Source organism: Ursus americanus, chromosome 36 (genome assembly GCF_024610735.1).
Source record: "Ursus americanus isolate L20-20 chromosome 36, mUrsAme1.1.p, whole genome shotgun sequence".
Taxonomy (NCBI): domain Eukaryota; kingdom Metazoa; phylum Chordata; class Mammalia; order Carnivora; family Ursidae; genus Ursus; species Ursus americanus.
The window spans coordinates 19340474-19364956 of NC_142162.1; the positions used below are offsets into that span (position 1 = coordinate 19340474).

The following is a 24483-nucleotide window of genomic DNA, read 5'->3' on the forward strand; positions in this document are numbered from 1 at the left end:
CTCCAATCAATATTTTTCTTTATGATTTCTGTTTTTGGTAATGAGCTTAAGACCTTTCTTACCCTAACGTTATCTATTATAAATATATATATACTATGTCTGTATATATTATATATTAAATCAGTATCTTCTTCTTTCTAGTGTGTTTATAGTTTCTTTTCTTTGGTGTATATATCTTGAATCTACCTGAAACAGAAATTTTTGTGTTGTGTGTGAAGTGGGAACTTAATTTTGTTTTTTCAATGGCCAGCCAAATGGTTCAGTATTACTGATTTAGGTAGTAATTCAGCTAGTTAATGCAAAATAAACTTAAAAGTTTTATGTTTTTTCTTACCTGATAAAAATAAGGATTAGGTTCAGACTCTCCCACTCCTTGAAAATCTTCCACATTGATGAGCTGGAAGTCGTAAAGCAGGCCAGCATTTGCTGTACTAAACTCTGGCAAGAGCTGCACGTGGGGTAGGTTTCCCAGATTCTTGTATCGCCAGTTGTAGAGGTTACATAAGCTTTCCAAAGACAACCCCCCGCAACAGGAAATATTAGTGATGCAAAATCTCCTTTTAATATACATAAGGGGGTTCCTAAGGAGCTGTGCTCTTCCTTTTAATTTTCATGTTCACCATTTTGCACTCATCTTTTTAGCAATAATGGTTTTTCAACTTGCCTCCCTGCTTCAAGTGACCAAAGGTCAGAAGACTTGATATTATAGAAATGAAGCTCTATTGTGTTCTGAGGTAAATGCTATCTTTACTCCTTAAATAAAAAAAATTAGGGAAGAGTCTGTAAATTGAGGAATATTTTGAGGTAATTATGAGATAGGGCCTGTACACTTAATGTAAGTAAGAACTGGTGTGTTTTCCTCTTGTTCACCTTTTGCTTTAGATTTCAAAATGATATTCATATTAACGATATATCTTCTGGGGGCATGGAGAAAGAGGAAGGGACCGTGAAAAGAAGCTTTAGTTTACAAGTCATATAAATTAATCTCAGTGAATGAAGTGCAGAAATAACTCAGTCAGTTCACACGCCATGCAGAAAGCAATACAGGTGCTTTCAGATTTGTAGATGGCAGGTTCCTAGACAACAGAGAACTCTAGAGTCTCTACTGAATATGCTATCAAATAGTTGGATCGTGGAGCTGGGGTCCTTAAATAAAGGAGTACTTAAGGCTCCTTCACCTTGCCCTGGCTCTTCCTTGGGCATCAAGGTCCACAGTAGGAACTCCAACCCGGACAAAGCGAGTGAAGAGAGACTGCTCCATGTTTGAATACTTCTGAAAGGCCATATTCTTAATGACTGGAGGCAACTGGTGATGATCACCGATCATAATCCAGCGTTTCAGTCGGCTAAAACCATCTTGAGGGTTCTAGAAATGAAAAGTGAAGAGATGACAAAATATTCTGATCAATATATTGTCCTTTTAGTCTCTAATTAGTCGCTCAAGAGTCCCGCTATTTAAAAAACGGCTTTATTGGCTTACTAATTCTTATTCAGCAGCTCCACAGAGAGAAAGCTGGAAAATTTACAGAATGACTTGTGAACCACAAATACGTGCCATCACCCTTGTGACTGACAGTGGGTGAGGGAAGGTGGAGGGATTGAGAATGCAAGTGTGGAATTACCCTAATTGACAGGTAAGGCAAGCCAAAGGGGTCTGGGAGACTCAGGTCAGAATTAGGCAAAGGGTGCCCAAGCAGGGAAGTGGACAAATGTCAAAGTAGATGCTTTGTATTACAATTATGCCAAGAGCCAGTCTGAAAACCCCCAAAGCAGTAAAAATTACGTTTTTAATTTCCCATACTACTACTTCGATTTTCTACTTTACACATCTCCTTGTTCCTTGAAACATACCCTGATAAAACGCATGCCAAGTCCCAAATAACTTGGCTTATAAAACAACTTTTAGAACCCAATTTATCTATAAATTAAAGCAGTCTCTATTCTTAAATTGGGAATTCCACATTTTGTTTTTAATTCTTCCACAGTAAAGACTATTGTACGATAAGAAATATTCTTAAACATCGGTATTTAGCTCAGAAAAATTTAGGCATAAAATAAAGAAAAGCAATGTACTCAGTGAACATCAAAAACAATTCTAGAACCAACTCTAACAAAAGAAATGAAAAAAATAGCTCATCTACCCTCCAGACTGCATAACAATGTAATTTTCTTGATTAAAATTACTAAGTCTTTTCAAAACTTAAAGATAAACTACGAATTTTTAAATAGTACTCCCGGAAACAAAACAAACTACTAAATAACCAGTGAATAGATTAAAGGAAGTTTATAGGCTTAAAATAGAATAGCAAACATAATGAAGTTAAAGAGAATATATAATTATGACAATTAGCACCCCAAAACTGTGTAGCTTTTTGACACTGCCCCCCGGAATCCTTCTTTCTTTGTCTCAGATCTCCACTTCTTACCTGTAGAAGAAGGGGTATAAAAGTTTCTATCTCCAGGATCTGTGCAGCCTCTTCCATTAAAATGTTGTCATACTGAGAAATGGAGAAAAACGAAAGCTTGTCAAAAAGACAGCTTGAAAGCCAAACAACTACCACCATAACTATAACAACTATCCAAAAAAAAAAAAAAAAAAACCCCAAATAATTTCAGATTAAAAAAAAATCATACAAATTATTCAAACAGAAAGTTCATGATCTTTTTTATCACGATGCCCCTGCTTTTTTAGTTCAAGTCTGTAACCGCAGGGAAGACCCCTGAACATACAATTCTACCTTGAAGAGATCCTGCATCATTTCTTGCACTGCATACCAATTAAGTTATTTTCAATTCAGTTCATTAAGTTCTACATAAGCAAGAATCTATTTATGATTATATATGAGGTCATTTCCATTGGTACTCTTACCCTAGGTAGCATTTTGGGGTATTTTTTCTCCCCTTATGAATCCCACCCAGCACTTGACGATCTACCTCTGTTACACTTCTGGATTCAGTCTGTCATCAAAGCATGCAATTTTGTCTTCAAAACTCTTTCTCCATTTCTACTACCACCACCACTAAAATCTAAGCCACTGCTCTGACTACTGCCAGAAGTCTTTTACTAGCCCCTCCCCTTCCTGGTTTACCTCCCCTAAAACACTGATACAACTGGCATCAGATCATGTCACCAACTGGTTTCAAACCCTTCATTAGCTTCCAATTACCTTAGGAAAAAAATCCCTGAACATGGCCTGTAAGAGATGTATTAATCTATATTAATACAGGCCTATATTCAATTTGGCCTGTCTTCCTCTCCTATCTTAAATGCCACATTCTCCTTTACTAATTCAACTTCAACCACGTTGGCCTATTTCATTTTCTTAGAAATGGCAAAACCACTCTGGCCTTAGGCCCTCTGCAATACTACTCACTCTTCATTTTTTGTCTGCTTGGGTCTTCCTCATTCTTAAAGTACCAGCTTAAAACCCACTTTATCCACATATTCTCTGACCTCCCAAGTTAAAACTGATTTCACAGAACTCTGTTCCTTTGTCTCACAGCACATCACAATTTGTAGTTCTATCTGTATATTTACTTGTTTGATGCCTGCATCCTTCCACTAGCCCAGTTTCCAGTAGCATCAGGCACTGCACATTTGTAAAATAATGTAAAATCAAGTCTTTCTTCAACATAAGGAAATTTCATTCTCTCTTTGATGATTACTGCTCTCCCATCTGCTCAATTCTCTTCTAGATCTATTCTCAACATGTTTTCCTTCCCCTCCACTTCTAATTCTGCTTGTTACTTAGTGTGACATCCTCTTCCTTGTCTTACTGGTAAAATACCTTCTTTGAGAATCTCACTAAGGACAAATTAGAGTTCCTTTGTTTTGTGTTTTTAAAGTTTTCTCCTCTTATTTTGTTTCCTAGGAAGGTGGAAGGTAGGAGCATATTTACTCTTAATGCTTAATTAACTCTTTTATTTTTTATTTATTTTATTATGATTATTTTTTCAGTTTCAGCTATCCTGCCAGGCTACCCTATTAACTCTGTTTTTAAATGAATTGTTTACATACACTATAATTTCTGTTACTCATTTTTACCAAACTGTGCTTGCATCTCTTTGTCTAAGACAAGTAGCTGACATGAATTTCCATTGGACATCCAAAGATGAAAGTTAAGGTTCAATTCTGTACTGTTATTGAAAATACCTAAAAGTATGTGGACAGGTGTCTTCTCTAGCTCTATCTGATGCTGAATTTCCCTATTACAAGGATTAATTAGGTCATCCTCATGGGAGCTTAGGAGGAGGAGTTCTAGGATCCACATTTTCTCACACATCCCTGTGTGGACTCTGAAGATAACAGACACGATATGCAAAACAGAGTGGCAGCAGCTCAAGATGGCTTAAAGAGCCTGCTCTCTGAAAAATAACTCTGAAAACCTAATGCAATTTAACTTACAAAAAATGTATCTATAGATTCTGCTTTTTAAAAAGTGATTTTAATCACAAAGCAAAATTGTGATTAAACCTCACAACCATATTGGGCATATTAAGGAAGGAAAAGACCACATGACTTTGTATGCATGTCTCCCCGGGGCCTGGCACAGGGTCAAAAGACAATGTTGAAAATGCAAATTTATTTATTTATTTATAAATAAAGATTTTATCTATTTATTTGACAGAAAAAGAGAGAAAGAGCGTAAACAGGGGGAGCGGCAGGCAGGGGGAGTGGCAGGCAGAGGGAGAAGCAGGCTCCCCGCTGAGTAGGGAGCCTGATGTGGGGCTTGATCCCAGAACCCTGGAATCATCACCTGAGCCATAAAGGCAGATGCTTAACCAACTGAGCCACCCAGATGCCCCTAAAATGCAAATTTAACATTCTTTATTGATACAGATAAAAAGAACACAGAAAATACTAAGAGTTGAAAGAATGGTTAATCAGGGGAGTAGGGGACTGCCCTTTCTTCATGTTAAATACTCTACAAGTTTTTAAATGCTTAAACTAGATGTAGGGGAAGTTTGATAAAAATAAAACTTCAAAATTAAAAGTATAAAAGATCTAAGGAATACTATCAGCGCTCATGCTAACTATGTACGTATAGCACTATGTAAGTAAATGGTTAATGGAAGTTTGATAAGCTCCAAGTCGTGTTTTCAAGAATATGATGTGAAAAGCTGCCCAACACCATAAAATGTTAATTATGATTGCATCATTTCCTTTGTTATTAAACTGATATGATTTAATATCAAATACAAAGCATATTGTATATGTCAGCTCCAAGAACAAAACAGTTAGGTGAAAAATTCTCACTAATAATTTGCAAAAGGGTAAGTTCACACCACTACCGTAAGTTCACAGTACCTTTTAAGAAATTATCATGCTCGTGCTAACCTTGCAGCTGAGGAACCTTCCATCCAAGACAGCAACTACTCTATCACCTTGAATTTATTTAGCACTTATCCTCCAGTGAGCTCACAACATTTAAAAATTGTCACTTACATTAATAACAAATGCTATGCTAAATTTGAATTCAAACCAGTATGCAAACCCTATTTTAAACAACAGATAAACCAACTGCAGAGAAGTTAAATGACTTGCATTAAAGTCAGAGTTTAGGCCAGTATCACTAGCAAAGTTATAAAGAGTCTGCAAGTTCAAATTTACTGCTTATTTATTACATTCCACTTTAAACGAGTCATGGGTTATCAGGCTCTCCTGTCTTTATCATATGATGAAATCATTTTAATATCTCATCTACAGTCTTATAAAGAAGTGTATTCCATATCCTTATATGGAAGGCCTTCCATCTACTGAATGAACAAGTAAGTGAGAGTGGATGTGTATTTAAAACATGAACAATGTAAGCATATAAATGTGTAATAGGTGAAAAACATTGTCAAATATTATATTTATAGCTTTTAGTTATGTTTGGAGATTTTTTAACATAGTGAAAACAAATCAAGTTGCTTTAACACATATTAGAATTTGGTTAGACAATGATAGCGTTATGTTACTTAATGGACATATTACTGTTAAGCAGACTTCGAAAAATCAGACTTAGAGTTCACTAATCATATAAACATCAGAGGTTATCATCACTTTCAGAAGAGACATTTTTAAGTAATTATAAATATGAACTTCAATAAGAGGTAAGCCAATCTTCAAGGGAAATGGCCTTGGTAAAGGAAAGGAAAGGAAGAGAAAAGGAAAGGAAAATTTAAATAAATAAAAATTAAAAAAAAAAAAAAAGGAAAAAGAAAAAGAAAAGGAAAGGAAAGGAAAGAGAAACCTAACAGTTGAATAGATGCTCAACTGAAGAATGAAACTGTAAGCCCCCACCTTGAAACCTAGCTTGACTAAATCATGTCGTTTTAAGGCAGCGTGAGTACAAGTCATAGCAATGATTTTGGCTTCTTTCACCAGGAGGTATTTAGATCTGTCCAGTCCGCTTCGAAGCAGTTCAGAAGCTCTGAATTCCTATGGGAGTGGGGGGTCAGTGAGAGAGTATTTTAGAAAAATAAACATGTTTCATGCATACATTTATACAATCCAGTTTATCAGACTTAATTCTGGATTAACATAAATATATCATAAACTAAGCCTAATGAATCACAATTCTGTTCATTATTAATTAGGTACTAATTAAGTTCATATAATAACTGATACTCAAGCTAGAATTTGGACTGTTGTTTTATATAAGGTAAAATATTGACAGTTATCAACAAGAATACTGAATAAATATCTATCACCACGGTATCTACTCAAGGTCCCACTACGAAAACAGAAACTTTTTCAAATATTCATAACAAAGGGAATTTAATGCAGGGGTCTGGTTCCATAGCTGACAAAGGAGCACAAAAGCCAGCCAGGGAATGAATGGTTGAGGTAAGCCGGAGATTAGCGATAGCAGGAAGTTTGACTATTCCTATGCTAGGACAGATAAGGGAAGGAGGCAGTGTTACCAGAGCCCAGGGACTGGGGTACCAGAATAAGCTAGAAAACAATCACAGCATCCAGGCCAACAGAAACTGGAGCCATGGAAGAGATGAAACCCAAGACAACTGGTAGAGAAATATCGTAGCTTCTCTATTTCAGCCACCTTTTTATTGGCTAAACCCAGCCAGAAGTCAGCTGATATGGGAGGCCAGGAAATTAAACCTCCAAGAATCAGCCCCACCTCTGATCATGCAGAGTCCCCCACAGAGCAGGGCAGAAGAATGGACAATAGATATTAAGCGAGAAGCAAACAAGCCCAAGCAGAGTACCTCATATCAAGTATTATAAATTCTGAACATTATGTCATACGTTAGATATTTTTAACATTTTTGTTTTTAAATAAAACATGAGAGATACAGGAGAAGTACTCTGTTTAAATCTCTCCCCACCCCCACCCAAGACAGCTACTATTATGAATTAAATGTTTTTATCCTTTTACTTTATTATAATCATAAACATACTCTAATAATGTTTTGTAGGTTCTAAAATTTTATTTATTATTATACCATATATTTATTATTCTGTACCCACCACCTACCTACCTACCCCCCTACCTATATCATACATCGGTATTTATTGAACATATACTATGCGCCAGATACTCCTCTAGGAAATAGAGATATCATCTTACCTAAAAGGTAGAAAGATAAAACAGACAAAGTTATTGCCCGTTTTACCTGGAGGAATCCTAAATCATCTTACTGAGGAATCTGAGACTGAATGTGATCCCTTACTGGCTCTGCTAGAGTCTTCAAATGATGTTTTCCATAGAGAATGATAAACGAGGAAAGCACGGGAGGTGGTTTATGTGCCTGGATTCCAGACATTTTCTTCTCTTCTTATTTTACCTTAATACTCAAGATAAATCAACCTGCCTAACAAAGCTACCACACTTTTTGCCACTGGTCAAAAAGTATGAAGAACTCAGAAGGGCCATGCGGCAGTCTCAGATTCCAATTCAAAGAAACACTGTTGACTCTCTTGAGGGAAGCATTCCTTTCTTCAATGCTAGGACTTTTACACCAGAATAGTCAGAATAATGGGGATTCAATTTATATCTTAATTTTTACTCACTTCTTGAACTAAAACTATAAATGTTTTCAATAATCTCACTTAAAAGTAACAATCGGGTTTGTAAGATGTGAATATTCCACATTTACTTCATTGAAAACAAAAAAGAGCAACAACAAGAAAACCAACTAAACTTAAAGCCTTTAAAGGCAAGTTAAAAAAACCTGAGAATCCTTACCTCAAGCTGAGTGAAGATTTTCTTAATATGCCTGAAACATCCTTCAGCAATCTCCATGTCTTCTTCATAAGATCGGCCTTTAAAAATGGGTTGAGGGGCGTTTGCAAAGTACTCATGAAAAGGGAAGAAAGTGGAGACTTCCGTGACATCTGGCAGCGTATTACCTTTATTTTTCACTTTGCTGATATATTCTTCCCAACGAGACATGACCTATGAAAAAAAGGGATTTGAGATTAAGTTTCCTAGGTAACTATTATGTTTTAAATGACAAAATAAAAAAAAAGAAAGCTAGTAAAAATAAGATCTACTAAGTAAAGGGAAAGAAAAAGAAAAGCAATCCCTTACCTAACAAGACTATTTCTTATCCGAGTCACTGACATATTGCCCTTTTTAAAAAGTGACCTTTAAGATTATAGAAAAAAGTTTCTTTAATCAAAAATAGAAAAACTAGGGGCGCTTGGGTGGCTCAGTCAGATGTCCGACTCTTAGTTTCCGCTCAGGTCATGATCTCAGGGTCGTGAGATTCAGTTGGGTTCTGTGCTGGGTGTGAACCCTGCTTAAGATTCTCTCTCTCCCTCTGCCTTGCTTCCTCACACCGCCCACCACACACTCTCTCTCAAAAGAAAAAAATACATGTGTATATATAAGGATAAATAAAAATATAAATAATTTATAACTATATATAAACTGGAAAGAATCTCAGGGTCATCTATGGGACCTTATATCAGACATTTCAGATTCTCCATGTATACTCCAAACAGTATTACTGATGCTTAGAAAACAAACAAAAAAACTAATTCTCTGGACAAAGAAATTCTGTATTTTTTCATTATCTCAGTTTTTCTCCATAAACGGTAAGTCCCACTTTAGCGGCATTTTAGTAAATGCCAACCCGTCTTCCAGACCTTTACATTTTTCCAATTCTCTTTAGTATATTTACAAAGCACTTCTGTTAAACTGAGTATATATTTGAAAACTCATTTTATGACTTTTGTGATATAGTTCAACTACATACTGGTATGTTTTACTATGCCTCTACCATGCGGTTCCTACTTAATCTCAATTTTGGTAATTCTCCCAGTCAGGGTTTCTCCAAGTGTGGTTCTTAGGCAGAACATCTGAGAGGCTAAATAAAGATGTAGACTCCTGGATGCCACCTCCTACTGAAAAAGAATCTCCGGGGACAGAACTTGACAATTTCCTTTCAAAATAACTTTCCCAATGTGATTCTTACATGTTGAAAATTGTTGATCTGCACTGTGAAGCTTCAAGTTCTTTTTTTCCAAATCGATTATTTAAGCCTCCACAAATTTATAGATTATTTCTCCTACTTTTAAAGGTAGTTTTCACTGAGAGCCTAGTGATTTTTATTTTGTGCCAAATATATATTTAGGCATGTTCTTTACTCCATTACTCAAAGTGATGAGTCCAATGCAGGCTACTTTGCAAGATAATTGTATATCTTCTCTGTGTCACATGAAACCATGAAATCTGATCATTTTGAATGGATTGAATTGGTCTGTGTATCTACTTACGAGCGTTCACCTATTCTTTCATACACATTTTAAAATTTCTATGTTACAATTTGGACTTAAAATATACAAATATCATGAGTACAAAGAGAACAAAGTTATATAAAATTCTCCATTATACGATTATGCCTTAATCTGCTTAAAATTATTTGTAAACTAACTGACTATTAAGGTTTACTTTTGTTCATTTAATTTAGTTTTCTATTACTCAATGGTTTTCACACCTAAAAAATTAACCCTAACCAAAGCAAAAGCACACCTCTAAATTGAAGTCAAAAGAATTTTTAACTTAAATTCCTACTTTGAAATTAGTTCTAAAACATAATTTATTTTTGGAAATTTGAAAGGAGAGTATGTTTTTCTTCATTAGTTGATTAATATGAATAGAAGTAGGTTAGAGAACTGTACTTTGTTACCACTGGGTAGCAAGCATATTTAGTTATATTTCTACAGTAATGAAAACAAAGAGAGACTAGAAAATTTGTCAGTAGCAAGAAAGAAAAAAGAAAAAAATTTAAAAAGTAGCAACATTGGCCTTTCAGTGAATGAGTCATCAAGTGAAGCTATTTAGCCAAGAAAATCAAAGATAATAGGAAATACAAACATTTAATATTCACAAATATAGCTTTGGCAACAGCATACATTTTAATCTACTCAACGAAAAAATAGGCTTTCAAGAAGGATTTCAAGAACCCATCCCGGTTTCCAACTGAAGACCATATGATTTAAAAACTCTTAATTTCTTACCTGATATAAGAAGAAATAGCCTGCAGTTTCACAAGTATATGAAGCATCTCCTGGAACCCCTAGACTCTTTTGTAATCTTTTGACTTCTTCTAAAAGTTCTATTCTTCGAGCCAGGACATAATTAACTCTTCCATATCTAGAAATTTCAATTAGGCAAAAAAGCAAAATTATGTAATGAAGAGATTTTTAAGGAAACTGACAGCAAAACGTTTAAGAAAATCGTATAAGAAAATCGTAATGGGGTGGCTTGGGTGGCACAGTCAGTTAAGCATCAGGCTCTTGGTTTCAGCTCAGGTCATGAAAACGAGCCCCTCCCTGGGCTTCATGCTCAGCACAGAGTCTGCTTGAGATTCTCTCTCCCTCTTCTTCTGCCCCCCCCATCTCTCTCTCAAATAAATACATCAATCTTTAAAAAAAATAATAAAAACTATAAATGGCCAAATAGAAAAAAAATACCAGTAGAAAACACTGTTTATATTTAATATAAGTGGTAGCTCTTGGATCAGTGTTGATCTGCAAACATGTCAGTGGTCTGTGAGGGAGGAAAATCAACTGTATTACCAAATGCACCATTTAATTCTTTTTTTTTTTTTTTTTTTAAATAACAAGGTCTTCACAAAGAGGGAAACAGGACAGTGCCTTCTGGTGCTAGTTCATCTCATCACAGACCAAGAATACATAGTTTACAGATTGGCTGCTTTGAATGACCCGGTTTAACCTATCATAGAAGTAGATTAGTTCTAAAGGCTTCGGGAAGTAATTTTAAAATGTATTTGATCATTCTTTGTTATCCTAGCATGTAGCCAGGCACCTGAACCTAGTAGGTTCATAAATATTTGCTGAATGAGTAAGAAAACTGGAATTTGAGGAGTACCTGGCTCAGAGGCACGTAATTAAGAAAAAAGCAGTGAATCAGAATTCTTTCCACAATAACAAAGTGCCTCCTCTAACAACCTTTTAACATTACACAAAAAATAAAATAGTATAAACACTGCTGCTGTCATGTTTAAGGACTGGACAAAGAGAGAAATCTTGAATGCCCCACAGATCAGAAATTCACCTTTGAGGCAGCAAGAATGATGGAGAATAAAGGGATATAAAACAGAGTCTATGTTTTAAGAATTTTCCAACTTAGAAGGATATAAACGTTACACCAGGTAACCTCTTTCTGTTTGGTTATCTAGAGCTTAATATACTTTTTCTGTAATCAACACTTTGGTAATGAGAAAAAAACTGAAGATGCTTGTAAGATACCAAAATTCTTGTGATATAGGGTTAAATTTAAAAAGTAATATACAATGGAACTCTATGTACTATTTACTCGATTACTCTGTAAATCTAAAACTATACTAAAAAAATAAAATCTTAATTTAAAGAAGCAATGTATACAATTATAAATAATAGCATGTTTACAGATGATTATTAAGAAGACTAACAAAAAGTTGTTTTGGAGTAGTGGAATTATGGATGACCATTCCCTTTCTACTATCTCACAAAGTCTGAAAATTTTTCTTTAGGGAAAATGATATTACTCTTATTATGAAATGATACTATTTTCCTTTTTAATTACAACAAAAGGAGAGAAATGAAAGAGTAAGTCCAACGAAATGAGCACACACCTACTAAGAACCTGGGGCTTGGCTTATGTATCAGAAAGCAAAAAATATTTTTTTCTTCAGAAACTTGGTATTACCTTGGTATTTTAAAGTTCTACTGTTCTATTACAATATTTAAAAAAAAACTATAAATTCTACTGCAGTGTAATTATAATTACAGTATTTAGCATTTCACCAGCACCTTTATGTTCACTGAATGCTGGATTATTAAATTTTAGAGTCTAGACCACTTTTGTAAGTTGAATATGAGGAAATATTCACAGCAGGAATTCAGAGAAGTATCTCTGGCTAATCCAAAATTAAGAATCCAGAGCCCCAAATAACTTAATGGGTGTTTTTCTTTGTCCTATGATTTTTTAGAAGCTAACAAATGTCTGGTGAGCTCTCTGATAAAAGAACTCAAAATAGATGCAACATAATAATTTAATACTCCTTCAGCTCTTTTGATGTCTATGATCAATTTAGTCAAGGGCCACGTTTAATAGCCAAAGGCTGTATTAAATATGTGCAGCTGTCTTTTATGATGATTATCTGAAATCATGCTTTAAAAATGTATTTAAATATAAATATATGAACTATTACAATGAAAGTTTGAAGAGAAAACCTAAAATACTAACAGCAGAAGAAATCTGATTTGTAAAATGTTAATCACTTTATTTCATGTAATGTTAAATATAAAGTCCAGCTAAACAGCAATTAACTAACTGTCATAAGACTTCTAACCCCAAAGCTTATACTGTCATTAATCTTCAATCGTGTTTCATTAAATGAACCAACTTCTTAATTGATACCTAAAATATACACAAGTTAAATGTCTGGATGAAATGTGGAGAGAAAATCAGGTAAGCTAATACAGTTTGAGTTGGCAACATTAAAAATTACCTCAATAAGTAGAGAACAAATGGCAATTTGTAATTTTAAAAAGATGAACAAGATAACTCTCTTTACTGAAATAACTGTATTCTTTAGAAAAAAGTGGCATAAACACACAGAACTGGAGTTGAGGGAGATTATGACCAGACTTTTAGGTGAACTCCAAGTAGGTTATGCTAGAACCTTTCAGAATCAAGTTATATTATTCATGACACTTGTCTCTTGGTGTTTTTTTAATAAAGAAAAAGAAGGTTAAAAATTGTTTTGTATGTCATTTCAAGACTCATCCCCGTTTGCCCACCTGCTGAAATCTTTCTCTGTCTCCAGCTCTTCTTCCCCATGACCAAGACGCAGCAGGTGGCGCTCATCAATGTCTAAAGCCATGATCTTCTCAAACAACTGGTTCAGGGCCTGGAGAATAAAACAAAAAGGATAAGGATGAATTTTAATGAACCAGCAGCTCCTTTAAAAGTAAGGAAAACTAACATTTAGAAGGACAGAAAAGAATGAGCATTGTCCAGTCAGATAAGAATCAACTTCAAAACACAGAAAGAAACAAGTCTTACGTTAGGTCATTTACAATTTAAACAAAACAGTGTTTTTCTTGATTTCTGATATTGTTGCCTACATATATTTGGCCAACTGAATAACTGAAAACCATAAAAATCATCTAATCATTAAATATTTGCTTCTAATTTATGAAAAAAAGAAAGGCTTTAGATCAGTTTCTGTTTTCCCCAAATAGTAAGAGTTACTAAAATAATTAATAAACACACCAAGATTTCACTCAATCGAATATCCATGGGTTGCAGAAAACTGAAACATTTTTGTGGTTGGAGGACTCTCAGGCAGTGAGTGTGTAGGTGGAATATAACAAGAAGACCAAACACTGGAAAGATAAAGCGCATCATTCAAATCTTAGGCCAAAGGTCTAGAGTTCTCTATATACAACAATGAGCAGAGCACTTATTCATTGCAAACTATTCTGATGGAGGCCATCTAGAAGTCACTCCTTTCTACCTATGAAATGCTCATATTTAGGGTTCCCTTAAATCCTAGTATTAATTACCTAAAATCTGCAGTTACAGTGTTTTGTAGAAAGGCAAAAGTTTCATAGTGCGGAAACATAATGCTAATTTTAAAGACATCATTTAAAAATCAGCCAAACATCTCTCTTAACTACGATCAATCTAACCCCACCCATGAAGACAACATCCAGTCTTATAAATATCCAGGTTATATAATGTAAAAACAGATATCCTTTGCTATCAAAATTCTAGCAATTAGAGCTCAGATACTGAAGAAATTAACACAAATTTTCAGAAAAAAATTCCCCACTATCCAAACTTGATGCTCTCCATCCACAACCTGGGATCCAATGGATCAGACTACGTGGCATTACTCACTATCCACACTCAGGAACCACAAAGATTTAGGGAACAAAAAATACTCCCACACTGAACTCTCAGAAAAAACTGCAAGACTTCATTATGAATTAAAGTAATACTGAAGAATTGTTTGCAGTTAAGTATGCAAACGAAGATCTGACAAATGAAACAACTGTACAAAGCAACCAATCAACAATTTAATAGACATCACTGAGGATGGTATGATTATCGAGGATCATTCATTAGCAAACAACGAAGTCTTCGGTCATATTTGCAAAACAACCTTCTCTGTAATTATACTATGCAAGTCAATCATAAGTAGAAGATCCTACGGAAAGTCATTATCAAGTTATGACAAAACTTACTAAAAATACTATGTTAAAACAACAAAAGATGAATTACTCTTTATTCATCTTAAGAATCTGGAAATAGGTAAGATTATTACAGATTAAATTTTACTAAATAGAAGAAAAAAAGGCCTTTATATAATTTGTATCTTTTATTAAGATAAAGCCTCAGTCAACCTTTTCCCTTGCAAAATGGTTGTAAGCCACCATTGCTTACAAACTTCAAAGATACAAAAAAAAGTGAATGAACTGGATAGCATTAATCTTAAAAACCTGTAGATTAAAAGTTGACAAATAACAGAATTAAGTGACATTTTGCATTCTAAAAAGCCAGTGCTTCTTTGTAGATCAACTCTTTCAAAGAAATGGCCAACTGAAATCATTAGTGAGAGAACGTAAGTACCTTCGGAGGTTAGACTATCCTGCAAGTTTCATGATGTTCTGAGAGCTGCCTGTCACGTTTTACAAAAGAGCTACTGAATGTTAGTTGTCTTACTCATTTCTATGATAGTTGACAGCTTTAGAAGAACTACCATAGCACACACATAGATGTAAAGATAATTTTTCAGATGTTATGTGAAAAAAGTTTGTTTTTATTACTTAGTTTATAAATGCCTTATGTATTGAATCTACAGCATAAAATCCATGTAATACATACTCATATGTAGACTTCATAAGGATATACAACTTAATCCAGTATTAATACATTTGAGCCTTAGTCTTTTGGTAATATTCGTTCTACTGAAGGATGAATAATGTTACCAGTAATGGTAATGCTTTCAATCTCAAAGTAAAAGGTTTAGCTTAGCATGGAAGATGGTGGGAGGTGGGGAGCAATGTAATTTAATCCAAATATTTACCATACATCCAGTATTCTTCTTAGCTTTCCCACATTTTGACCCTCTCCATTAGAAATAAAAGATTGTTTTATATTTTCATAATATAGTCCAGTCATGACCAGTAACAATCCAAGAGTGACTCAACAGCAAACACTATACTCATCAGCCTTCCAGTATTCTATCGTACCTATGATCAGGTTATCATATAAGCAGAAATCTCCACTGTTGTTTCTTTCATTCATTCCCCACTCCTTTATCTCCCCTACCATCCATCCTATATATGTGTGTGCACATGTGTATATACACACACACACACACACACTCTTACCTGATTAGAATGAGTAACAATCAGAGTCCTCTGCTCTGGGAAATTATGGTAGATGTTGGATATGATTTGGACTGCAACGTCTGTTTTTCCAGTACCTGGTGGACCCACAACCTAAAAAGGAGATGAACACATATCAAACTACTAAGTAATCACATTGTTAGAAAATGGACATTCTAACACAGATAAATTTTAAAAATTGCTGGATGAGTTCAATAACGGAATGGACAAGATAGTCAGTGAATCTGAATATAGAGCAACAGAAATCACCGAACCTAAAAAATTAGCAGAAAGAAAAGATTGAAAACAAACGAATAAACAGAGCATTATGAATCTAAAAGGTCTAACATTTATGTTACTGAGGTCTTAGAACAAGAGGAAAAAGTTTATGGTATAGAAAAAATATATGAGGAAATAATGGCTGAAAATTTCTAAAATCTGGCAAAAGACTTAAATCTACAGACTTAGGAAGCTCAGCAAACTCCAAACAGAATTATCCCAAAGAAATCCAAGCCCAGACACATCATAATTAAATAGCTGAAAACTAAAGAAAAATTCTTAATAGCAAAAAATGATACATTACATGTAACAAAAGGATGTTTCAAGTGACTGAGGGTTTCCCTCAGAAACCATAGAAGCTAGAAGTAGAATAATATTTTAGAAGTGCTGAAAGGAAAGAATGCCATAGAATTCTATGTCCAGTGAAAATCTTTAAAGAATGAAGATGATTTAGAGACACTCTCCCATGAAGAAAAACAAAGATATTTCACTGCTAGCAGACCTACTCTTAAAAGTGGTAAAAGAGTCCTTCAGACAGAAAGGAAGTGATACCAGAGCAGACTTAAAATATCAGGAATGAAAGATAAATGGCAAATTCACATAGGTTCTTCTCCTCTAGAGTTCTTTAAAATGTTTGACTTTCTGGGGTGCCTGGGTGGTTCAGTCGGTTGAGCGTCTAACTTCTGATTGCAGCTCAGAACATGATCTCAGGATTGTGAAATCGAGCCCCGTGTCAGCTCCTCACTCAGCGCAGAGTCTGCTTGAAATTCTCCCTCTGCCCCTCCCCCTGTTTGTGTGCACACGCATACTCTCCCTCTCTCAAATAATTTATTAATTAAAAAAAAGTTGGACTTTCTAACACTGTCTGACAGTATTTCCAAAGTATATAGATGTAATATCCATAACTACAACATAAAAGGGAAAGGGACCTACATGGAGGTAAGGATCCTTTATTCAACTTAAGAGACAAAATAGTGATTCAAGTAGACTGTGAAAAATTAAGTATCTATACTGTAATTCTCTAGAGCAGCCACTAAGAAAAAAATATATATGAGATATAAAAGAACACAACAGATAAATTAAAATGAAAACACTAAAATCTATGTAAATAACCCAAAAGAAGGTAAAAACAAAAAAAGAGAAACAGGAACACAAAACAAAGAGAACAAAGAGAACAAACATAAACAATAAAATGGTATGCCTAAATCCAAACATATCAATTGCTTTTAATGTAAATGGTCTAAACACACCAATTAAAAGACAGAGACTGTAATAACAAAGAAAATAACGTAGCCCAACTAGATGCTGTTTACAAGAAGTTCGCTTCAAACATTAATAGGTAGGTTAGAAAATAAACTAATGGGAAAAGACATACCATGCAAACACTAATCAAAACAATACTGCAGTAGCCTTATTAATATCAAAGTATGTTTCAGAACAAAAAAAATTACCAGCGATGAAAAAAGGCATTACATAATAATAAATCCATCAATTCATCAAGAAGACATAACCTTAAATGTGTATATATCTATCCATAAAGCTTTAAAAAACATGAAGCAAAAACTGAAAGTAATGAAAGGAGAAACAGATGGATATGTTATTGTAGCTGGACACTTTAATACTCCTCTTTAATCAACAGAAATAGTAGATGGAATATGAGCAAGGACAGAGAAATACTGAACCAAATGAATCTGACATATACAGGACACTCCACCCCAAAACAATAAACACTCTTTTTAAGTGTGTCGAAATATTCACCAAAACAGAGCACATCCTGGACCACAAAACAAACTTGAGCAAATTAAAAAAATAAAAAATTGAAATCACACGAAGTATTTTCTTTGACCATAAAGGACTCAGACCAGAAATTAGTAAGTGGAAGATTAATAGGAAAGTTTCTAAATATTTGGAAACTAAACACATTTGTAAATCAAATTCAGCAGGCTTTATCTGTAAAAGGCCAGCAAGTAAACATTTCAGGCTTTGCAGGCCATAGAATCTCTGCTGCAAGTATTTTAACTCTGCTGTTCCAGCACAAAACTGGGCAGGGGCAATTTATAACCAAATAGGCATAGCTATGTTCCAATAAAACTTTATTTATGAATACTGAAATGAGCAGTAAGCAAACTCTCCACATGCAAACAATGCCACAATGACTTACAAATGCTCAAATCCAGTTGGGTTTTTGTGCTTCAAAAATACTCTAAACATCTGAGGCCTACTTCTTGTCTGAATCCATGTAAAAACACGTGTAACAATAATTTGCTTACCATCGTTAGCCCAGGCTGCATTCCAGCACGGATAGCCTCTATCTGTGTGTGAGTGAACTGAATTGTATTACTGCAAATAAGAATAAATAAAAAGTTGGTTAAAAACACAGATGAACAACAGTTAGTAAAAATTTAGACAACAATGACCAGAGGTCTAAATGTGTCCTCTGTATACACCCTTGTTCCCCTAAATACTTCTTCCCCCCCACCAGCCCTTTGGGTGGGTGTGAGTGTGCATGGGAGTATATGCGGTAAAACAAAAACCAAAAAACCACGAGATCACCCTCTGCTGCATAGTACAGTATTGTTAACTATACGAACAATGTTGGAAGGCAAATCTCTAGTACTTTTATATCTTACATGACTGAACCAATCTCTTCTGAATGATTTCCTTCACCTCCACCCCCTACTGACCAGCTAAAACTGAATGAATCTTAAGGAAAGAAAAGACTACAGTTATTTTTCAATACACATCCTGCATTTCACTTAGAATGTCAAAGTTCCAGTTCCTATTCTAATACCAAATATAATGCCACTTATATAGTCATGGCGCCCATGCATGAAGGTAACTGATACAGATAGCACATGGTCATGAAGAAAGAGTGCTGTGCTCAAATTAAGGTAGCCCTTTAATATTTATTTCTCATAGTACCTCAAAATGTTTCTTTTGGAAATAGGACTACAGAATGGCCAAAAATGTCTGAGCTATTCAGCTGTCTGACAGAACACAAGGAAAGAGGGTCCAGAAACAGAAGTTTCCTGGGGTTTGTAAAGGGTCAGTAAAATTTAAACTATTATTAATCCAAAATAACAAACTATTATTCATTATTTCAATTAACACATACAGTAAAATTACCGTTTGGGTTGGTTGTAAGGATAAGGACCCCTATTAGGAATGACATGAGGCTCAACAATTAAGGTTTTTGCTTCTTCAGTATCTTCATCTTCACCATCTGCATCTTTCCTTTTCTTCCCTTTTCCACTCCTTACTGGAAAAGTTATCCTACAAGACCAAAACCGTTGTTCACATTTTTACCATTAACAACATTTACCAAGCACCTACCTTGTGCATGACATTGTATGGAGTATAACCAGATCAGAAAGAAACATATATGGCTTGAAGGAAGTCACTATCTATACATACATTCTGAAAAGAGTAGACTTAAAAGCACTAAAAGGTGTGTTGATGGTGTTCAGATTAGAAAAAATCAACTGATTAAGGGAGAATCAAAGACCCAAGTAGCATTTCTATACTTATATCCATGAACTGTAAAGTGATTTACACATTGTCCCTCCTTAAATCGGAAAAGGCTTCATGGGAGAGATGGCATCAAAGATGAGTTTTAAAGAACTTAAACATGGGAGGGAAGATATTCTGAGAAGAAGACTACAGGTTCAAGTACAAGTGGACAGTTTTGCCAGAATGGATACAATAGAGAAAATAAGGCTAGAGAGACAGGCTGAAGCCCTGTTTTGACACCCTTGGAATATCAAGCCTTTAATGCAGAAATTATTTTTTTTTGTAAGGTTTTATTTATTTATTTGAGAGAGAGCACAAGCAGGGGGGTGGAGGGGAAGGACAGAGGAAGAGGGAGAAGCAGACTCCCCGTTGAGCAGGGAGCCCAATGCGGGCTGATCCCAGGACCTGGAGATCATGGGCTGAGCTGAAGGCAGTCGCTTAGCCGACTGAGTCACCCAGGAGCCCTAAGGCAGAAGTTCTTAGCCTGGGGTCAGGGACACCTCAGGAGGTGACTCCCCCTAGTACCTGGGGGAGTCAATGAATACATTAAAATTAAACTAAAAAAAAAAAAAAGGATTCTCTATGTGTACTTTTTCCATGTAACAGAATTCAGGGAAGAGTGATGAGTTGCTGCTCTAGGTACTTTGTTCCGTTTCTACTGAAAATTAAAACCAGAGTTCCTTTAACATGAACTATAACTATATTGTGACTATTTAAGTTTTGTGAAAGCAAGTAAAGTTAAGAGAAAAATAGGATTTTTTTCCTGAAAACAAAAGAAAGTTCAACATCCCATGACTATGTCCATTAATTAGGAAATATACCAGATTATACATAATAGACAAAGACATATTTCTTCAGTCAAATGCTAAAATATGTGTATATAATGCTCTTCAGACAACAAGCGTTTACTGATCCTTTATTAGACGTGAGGCTACTTCTATTATGGTCTTAAAATCGTTTTCTGTACTAAGAAATAGAGACAAATAAAATAAATTTATCGCAGTCATTATATGGTGAAGGGAAAGACTGTCCAAACAAAACCAAGATATTCCAAACTTTAGCTACAGTCCTATGGCCTATCTCACACTGCCTACAGAAAGCTTGAAAGGAGCATATCCAGTTCCGACTTTACCTGAAAGGGGGTATCTGCAGAGCTGGGTCATCCACAGTTACTTTAACATTATGACCAGGAAAGCTGGTCTTTAAATGCTCAATGGAGAGAAACGTATCATTGAAATCAAGAGTGGCAATCTGATTGGGCATTTTTGAATAATGTGCACTACTTGGATCCCCGTAACCTAAAATGATGTCGTGCAGCCAGTCAGGTACCACGCAATCAGTATTCATCAGGTTCCGAATGGTCTCCAGCACAGCCTGTCAGTGAAAGGACAGAAAAGGGTTGTGTCAAAAAGCCATCTCAAACATTTGCACTTCAGTGGAATGCAGAGCTGGCTGCACTAATCCAGAATTCCCGAGTGTTTCAGGGCAAGAAGCTATTTTCTGCTGACAGGTGCTTGGCTAGACTGAATCAACAGCTATATTTTCAGCTGATACCATACACTGAGTTAAACAAAAGACCAAACTTAGCAAGGACAGTTTATCCGTTAGGAGTTCATTTAGACAGAATGTCATTTTAAATGAGTTCATCACTTGACTCCCGTTGGGTAGAATGAAAATCCGATCAGGACTACAAAACAACAAAAAAATATTATAGAACAAACCCTTAAAGAGGATGCTTCCTCTTAGAAATTCCTGGAGTCTTTTCTTCTTTATATTCCATAGTTCCTCAAAGCTAAGATGACACACAACCAGAAGCCTATTAATACAGGCCTCAGTTGTGAAACATAATTTAAAAATATTAAAATTAACACTGTTAGGAGAAATAAAATTAGAAATAAATAAAAAATAGAAAGAAAAAAGTGAAATGTCAAATACATTTCAAAATGAAACATTCTATAATAAAAAGTCATTATAGTTATTAACATACATTGTCAAAATTACCAAAAGTCAAGGCAAACTTTCAGACTTTCTAATAATTACTTTGACAAAGTGCTCTATCCCATATATGGAAATCAGAAGGCTAGGCTATTAATTACAGAGACTAAAATAGCAAAGCCAGCCATTTTTATGTCATAAACGCTATACACGACAACAGGACAACCGAGTAACAGGATAGGGTATGTTAATCACACTCTTATCACATGACCTTATTTTTTTGCACTAATCACTACCTGAAATTCTCTTATTCAAGTACTTAGTTACCTGTTATCATCTGTCTAACCCCCACTAGAATATCACTTCCACGAGAGCAGGGATCTGGGAAGTTTGACCCTGAGAGGGGTAAATCACTGGATGGACAGATAAATGAGTATGTTCACATAATGAGAGTAAGACAAGAGCTCTACTCGCTAAGAAAGAATTTTAGTAGGGAGATGAAATATGTCTGTAAGCAATGACACAAAACAGCAGAATGTGGTCAATAATACAGAATATTACAAAATACAACGGGAACACAGGTCCAAGTAGGCGAGAGACGCATGCAGGGGAGACTTTTGACCTTAGGAATGGTTTCATGGAGGAAAGTGGCATTTCAATTTAGCTCAAAGCAAAGGATCTGTGAAGGAGCCTTGGTTTATTTCATCATTAATGGAAAGTCACAGAAATGTTTTGAGAAGCTGACTGAAATGATCAGTGGAGGCATATGAAAAACAGGTGGCTGACCAGGAGGAGAACAGGGCTAGGGCAGAGGAAGCGATTTAGTGCAACTAGTTGGGCAATGGAATAGCCACGTCAGAACAGGCTGTACGAACTGGGGAAGAGAGAAGGAAATAAGGGATGCTGCCCAGGTATGTAACAAAGCACTGACGACACCAAAAGGACATCTGTCCTTTCCCAAACACAGGAGACTTAATCACTGCCCCTGTTTCTTGGATCAGAATCTGAATGCCTCTTTTGACCTCCCATGACACTTTTGTTGTTGTTGTTGTTTTTTAAAGTTTATTTATTTATTTTTTTAGTAATCTCTACACCCAGCATGGGGCTCGAACTCACGACCCTGAGATCAAGAGTCGCATGCTCTTTCAACTGAGCCAGTCAGGCGCCCCTTCCATGACACTTTTATCTGCATCCTTCTTATGACTTTTGGCACTTTCTAACATTTCATGGTAATTATTTGTTTATATTTTTAACTGCCTTATTAGTAGTCTAAATTCCCTAAAAATATTAGCTGTGTCTTACTCATCTTTATTGGCTCCATACAACTTAGCACAATGCCAGACACACGGTTGGGCATTAAATAAAATGGTCAAATGAATGAACATAAGGAAGGAACTTTCTTCGTTTTTAGGAAAGTGACTGAGATTCAATCATTACTGAGAAACAAAACAGAGACAAACAAATGAGACCCTGCCTTCACAGACCTGTATTCTAATGGTGAAGTCAGATAAATAACAAATATAGAGTCATCAGATATAAAAAAGGCTGTGAGGAGAAATAAAGATAATCGGATTAAGAATGAGGAGAAGGGGAGATGCTCCTTTAGGTGAAGTTTCTAGAAAAAAGCTTCTCTCAGGAGGTAACATCTAAGCATAGTTGCCCACCTGCAGTGAGGGAGCGAACCACGTAAATACCTGGGAGGAAGACTGTGCTGGTATAGGGAAGACCACGGACAAAGGCTTGGATCCTTAAAGAACAGCGGAAAGGTCAGGACATCTGGCATGGAGTGAATCAGGGAATGGTGTTAGAAAATGATGCTGGGAGGGGTGGCCGGAGGACAGATAATGAAGGAGCCTCTTGACTATGGTAATAATTTTCTCCTGTGATAGGAAACCATTAAAGAGTGCTGAACAGGGTACCGAGGCATAATTTATATTCAGTCGCTATGTAGAGAATAGCAGAAGGGGAGGAGCCGTCAAGAATGGAAGCAGGGAGGGGCGCCTGGGTGGCTCAGTCGTTAAGCGTCTGCCTTCAGCTCAGGGCGCGATCCCAGAGTCCTGGGATCGAGTCCCACATCGGGCTCCTCCGCTGGGAGCCTGCTTCTTCCTCTCCCAATCCCCCTGCTTGTGTTCCCTCTCTCGCTGGCTGTCTCTCTGTCATATAAATAAATAAAATCTTAAGAAAAAAAAAAAAAAAGAATGGAAGCAGGGAAGTGAGAGATGAAGGTGACTCGGACGAGGTGTCAGTGGAGGTGGTGAGCTAACCAGACTGATTGATGGACTAGATGCGCAGCGTGAGACAAAAAGAATCAAGAGTACTTCTGTTGTTTTGTCTTTTACAATAGGGCAAAATGCGGAATAAATTCCTTTATATGTGAAGTCGTTTTTTTTTAATCACAAGAACAGGAAAAAAAAGGTAATAAACTGATAATGCATAAGAAGCACTATGTTTTAGGGGAGAGAAAAAAGAAAGGTACTTGTGCAGAAGGTAGTGTTATCAAATGCTAAAACCATTCAATGCTTACATTTTATAATATAGTAGTTTCAAATAATTAAAAAATCTTTTGTCAAAACCCCTTATCTCCATTAAATTATAAAAGTAAAATTCTCTAGCCCCCAAACCTCCCTTTTCCTGCTAATGAGTAAAACACGTTATATCATAAAGTAATTCAGAGCCACGGGGTTTCACATCTGTATTCATAAAGTGATTTGGAAGTGCACTTACTTTTGATTTAAAAAAGAACTCCCAGTAAACAAATAAACAAGCCGTTTCCTTTACCTTATACTGGCTATCCTGGGCATCTAATATACAAAAAGCAAGGAAAGAGGCTGACCTGGATTAATTTATATTGTAAGTTTCTAAACTCATCTAAAGACAAAATAGATTTAGTAAGTAAATCT

At 35.6% G+C, this 24483-nt stretch overlaps 1 protein-coding gene across 1 annotated transcript in view; it reads right to left on the reverse strand.

The window, feature by feature from the left end:
- AQR (aquarius intron-binding spliceosomal factor) overlaps window positions 1-24483 on the reverse strand; it is an 83861-nt gene that overhangs the window by 11773 nt on the left and 47605 nt on the right. Inside the window, exons 20-30 of the mRNA XM_045815898.2 lie at window positions 20781-21022; window positions 19265-19411; window positions 18409-18478; window positions 15863-15973; window positions 13262-13371; window positions 10472-10607; window positions 8193-8402; window positions 6287-6424; window positions 2427-2498; window positions 1179-1366; window positions 335-506 (exon numbers count right to left, since the gene is read on the reverse strand). Coding sequence (XP_045671854.1) covers window positions 335-506; window positions 1179-1366; window positions 2427-2498; window positions 6287-6424; window positions 8193-8402; window positions 10472-10607; window positions 13262-13371; window positions 15863-15973; window positions 18409-18478; window positions 19265-19411; window positions 20781-21022 — 1596 coding nt within the window. The remainder of the gene's footprint in view (window positions 1-334; window positions 507-1178; window positions 1367-2426; window positions 2499-6286; window positions 6425-8192; window positions 8403-10471; window positions 10608-13261; window positions 13372-15862; window positions 15974-18408; window positions 18479-19264; window positions 19412-20780; window positions 21023-24483) is intronic.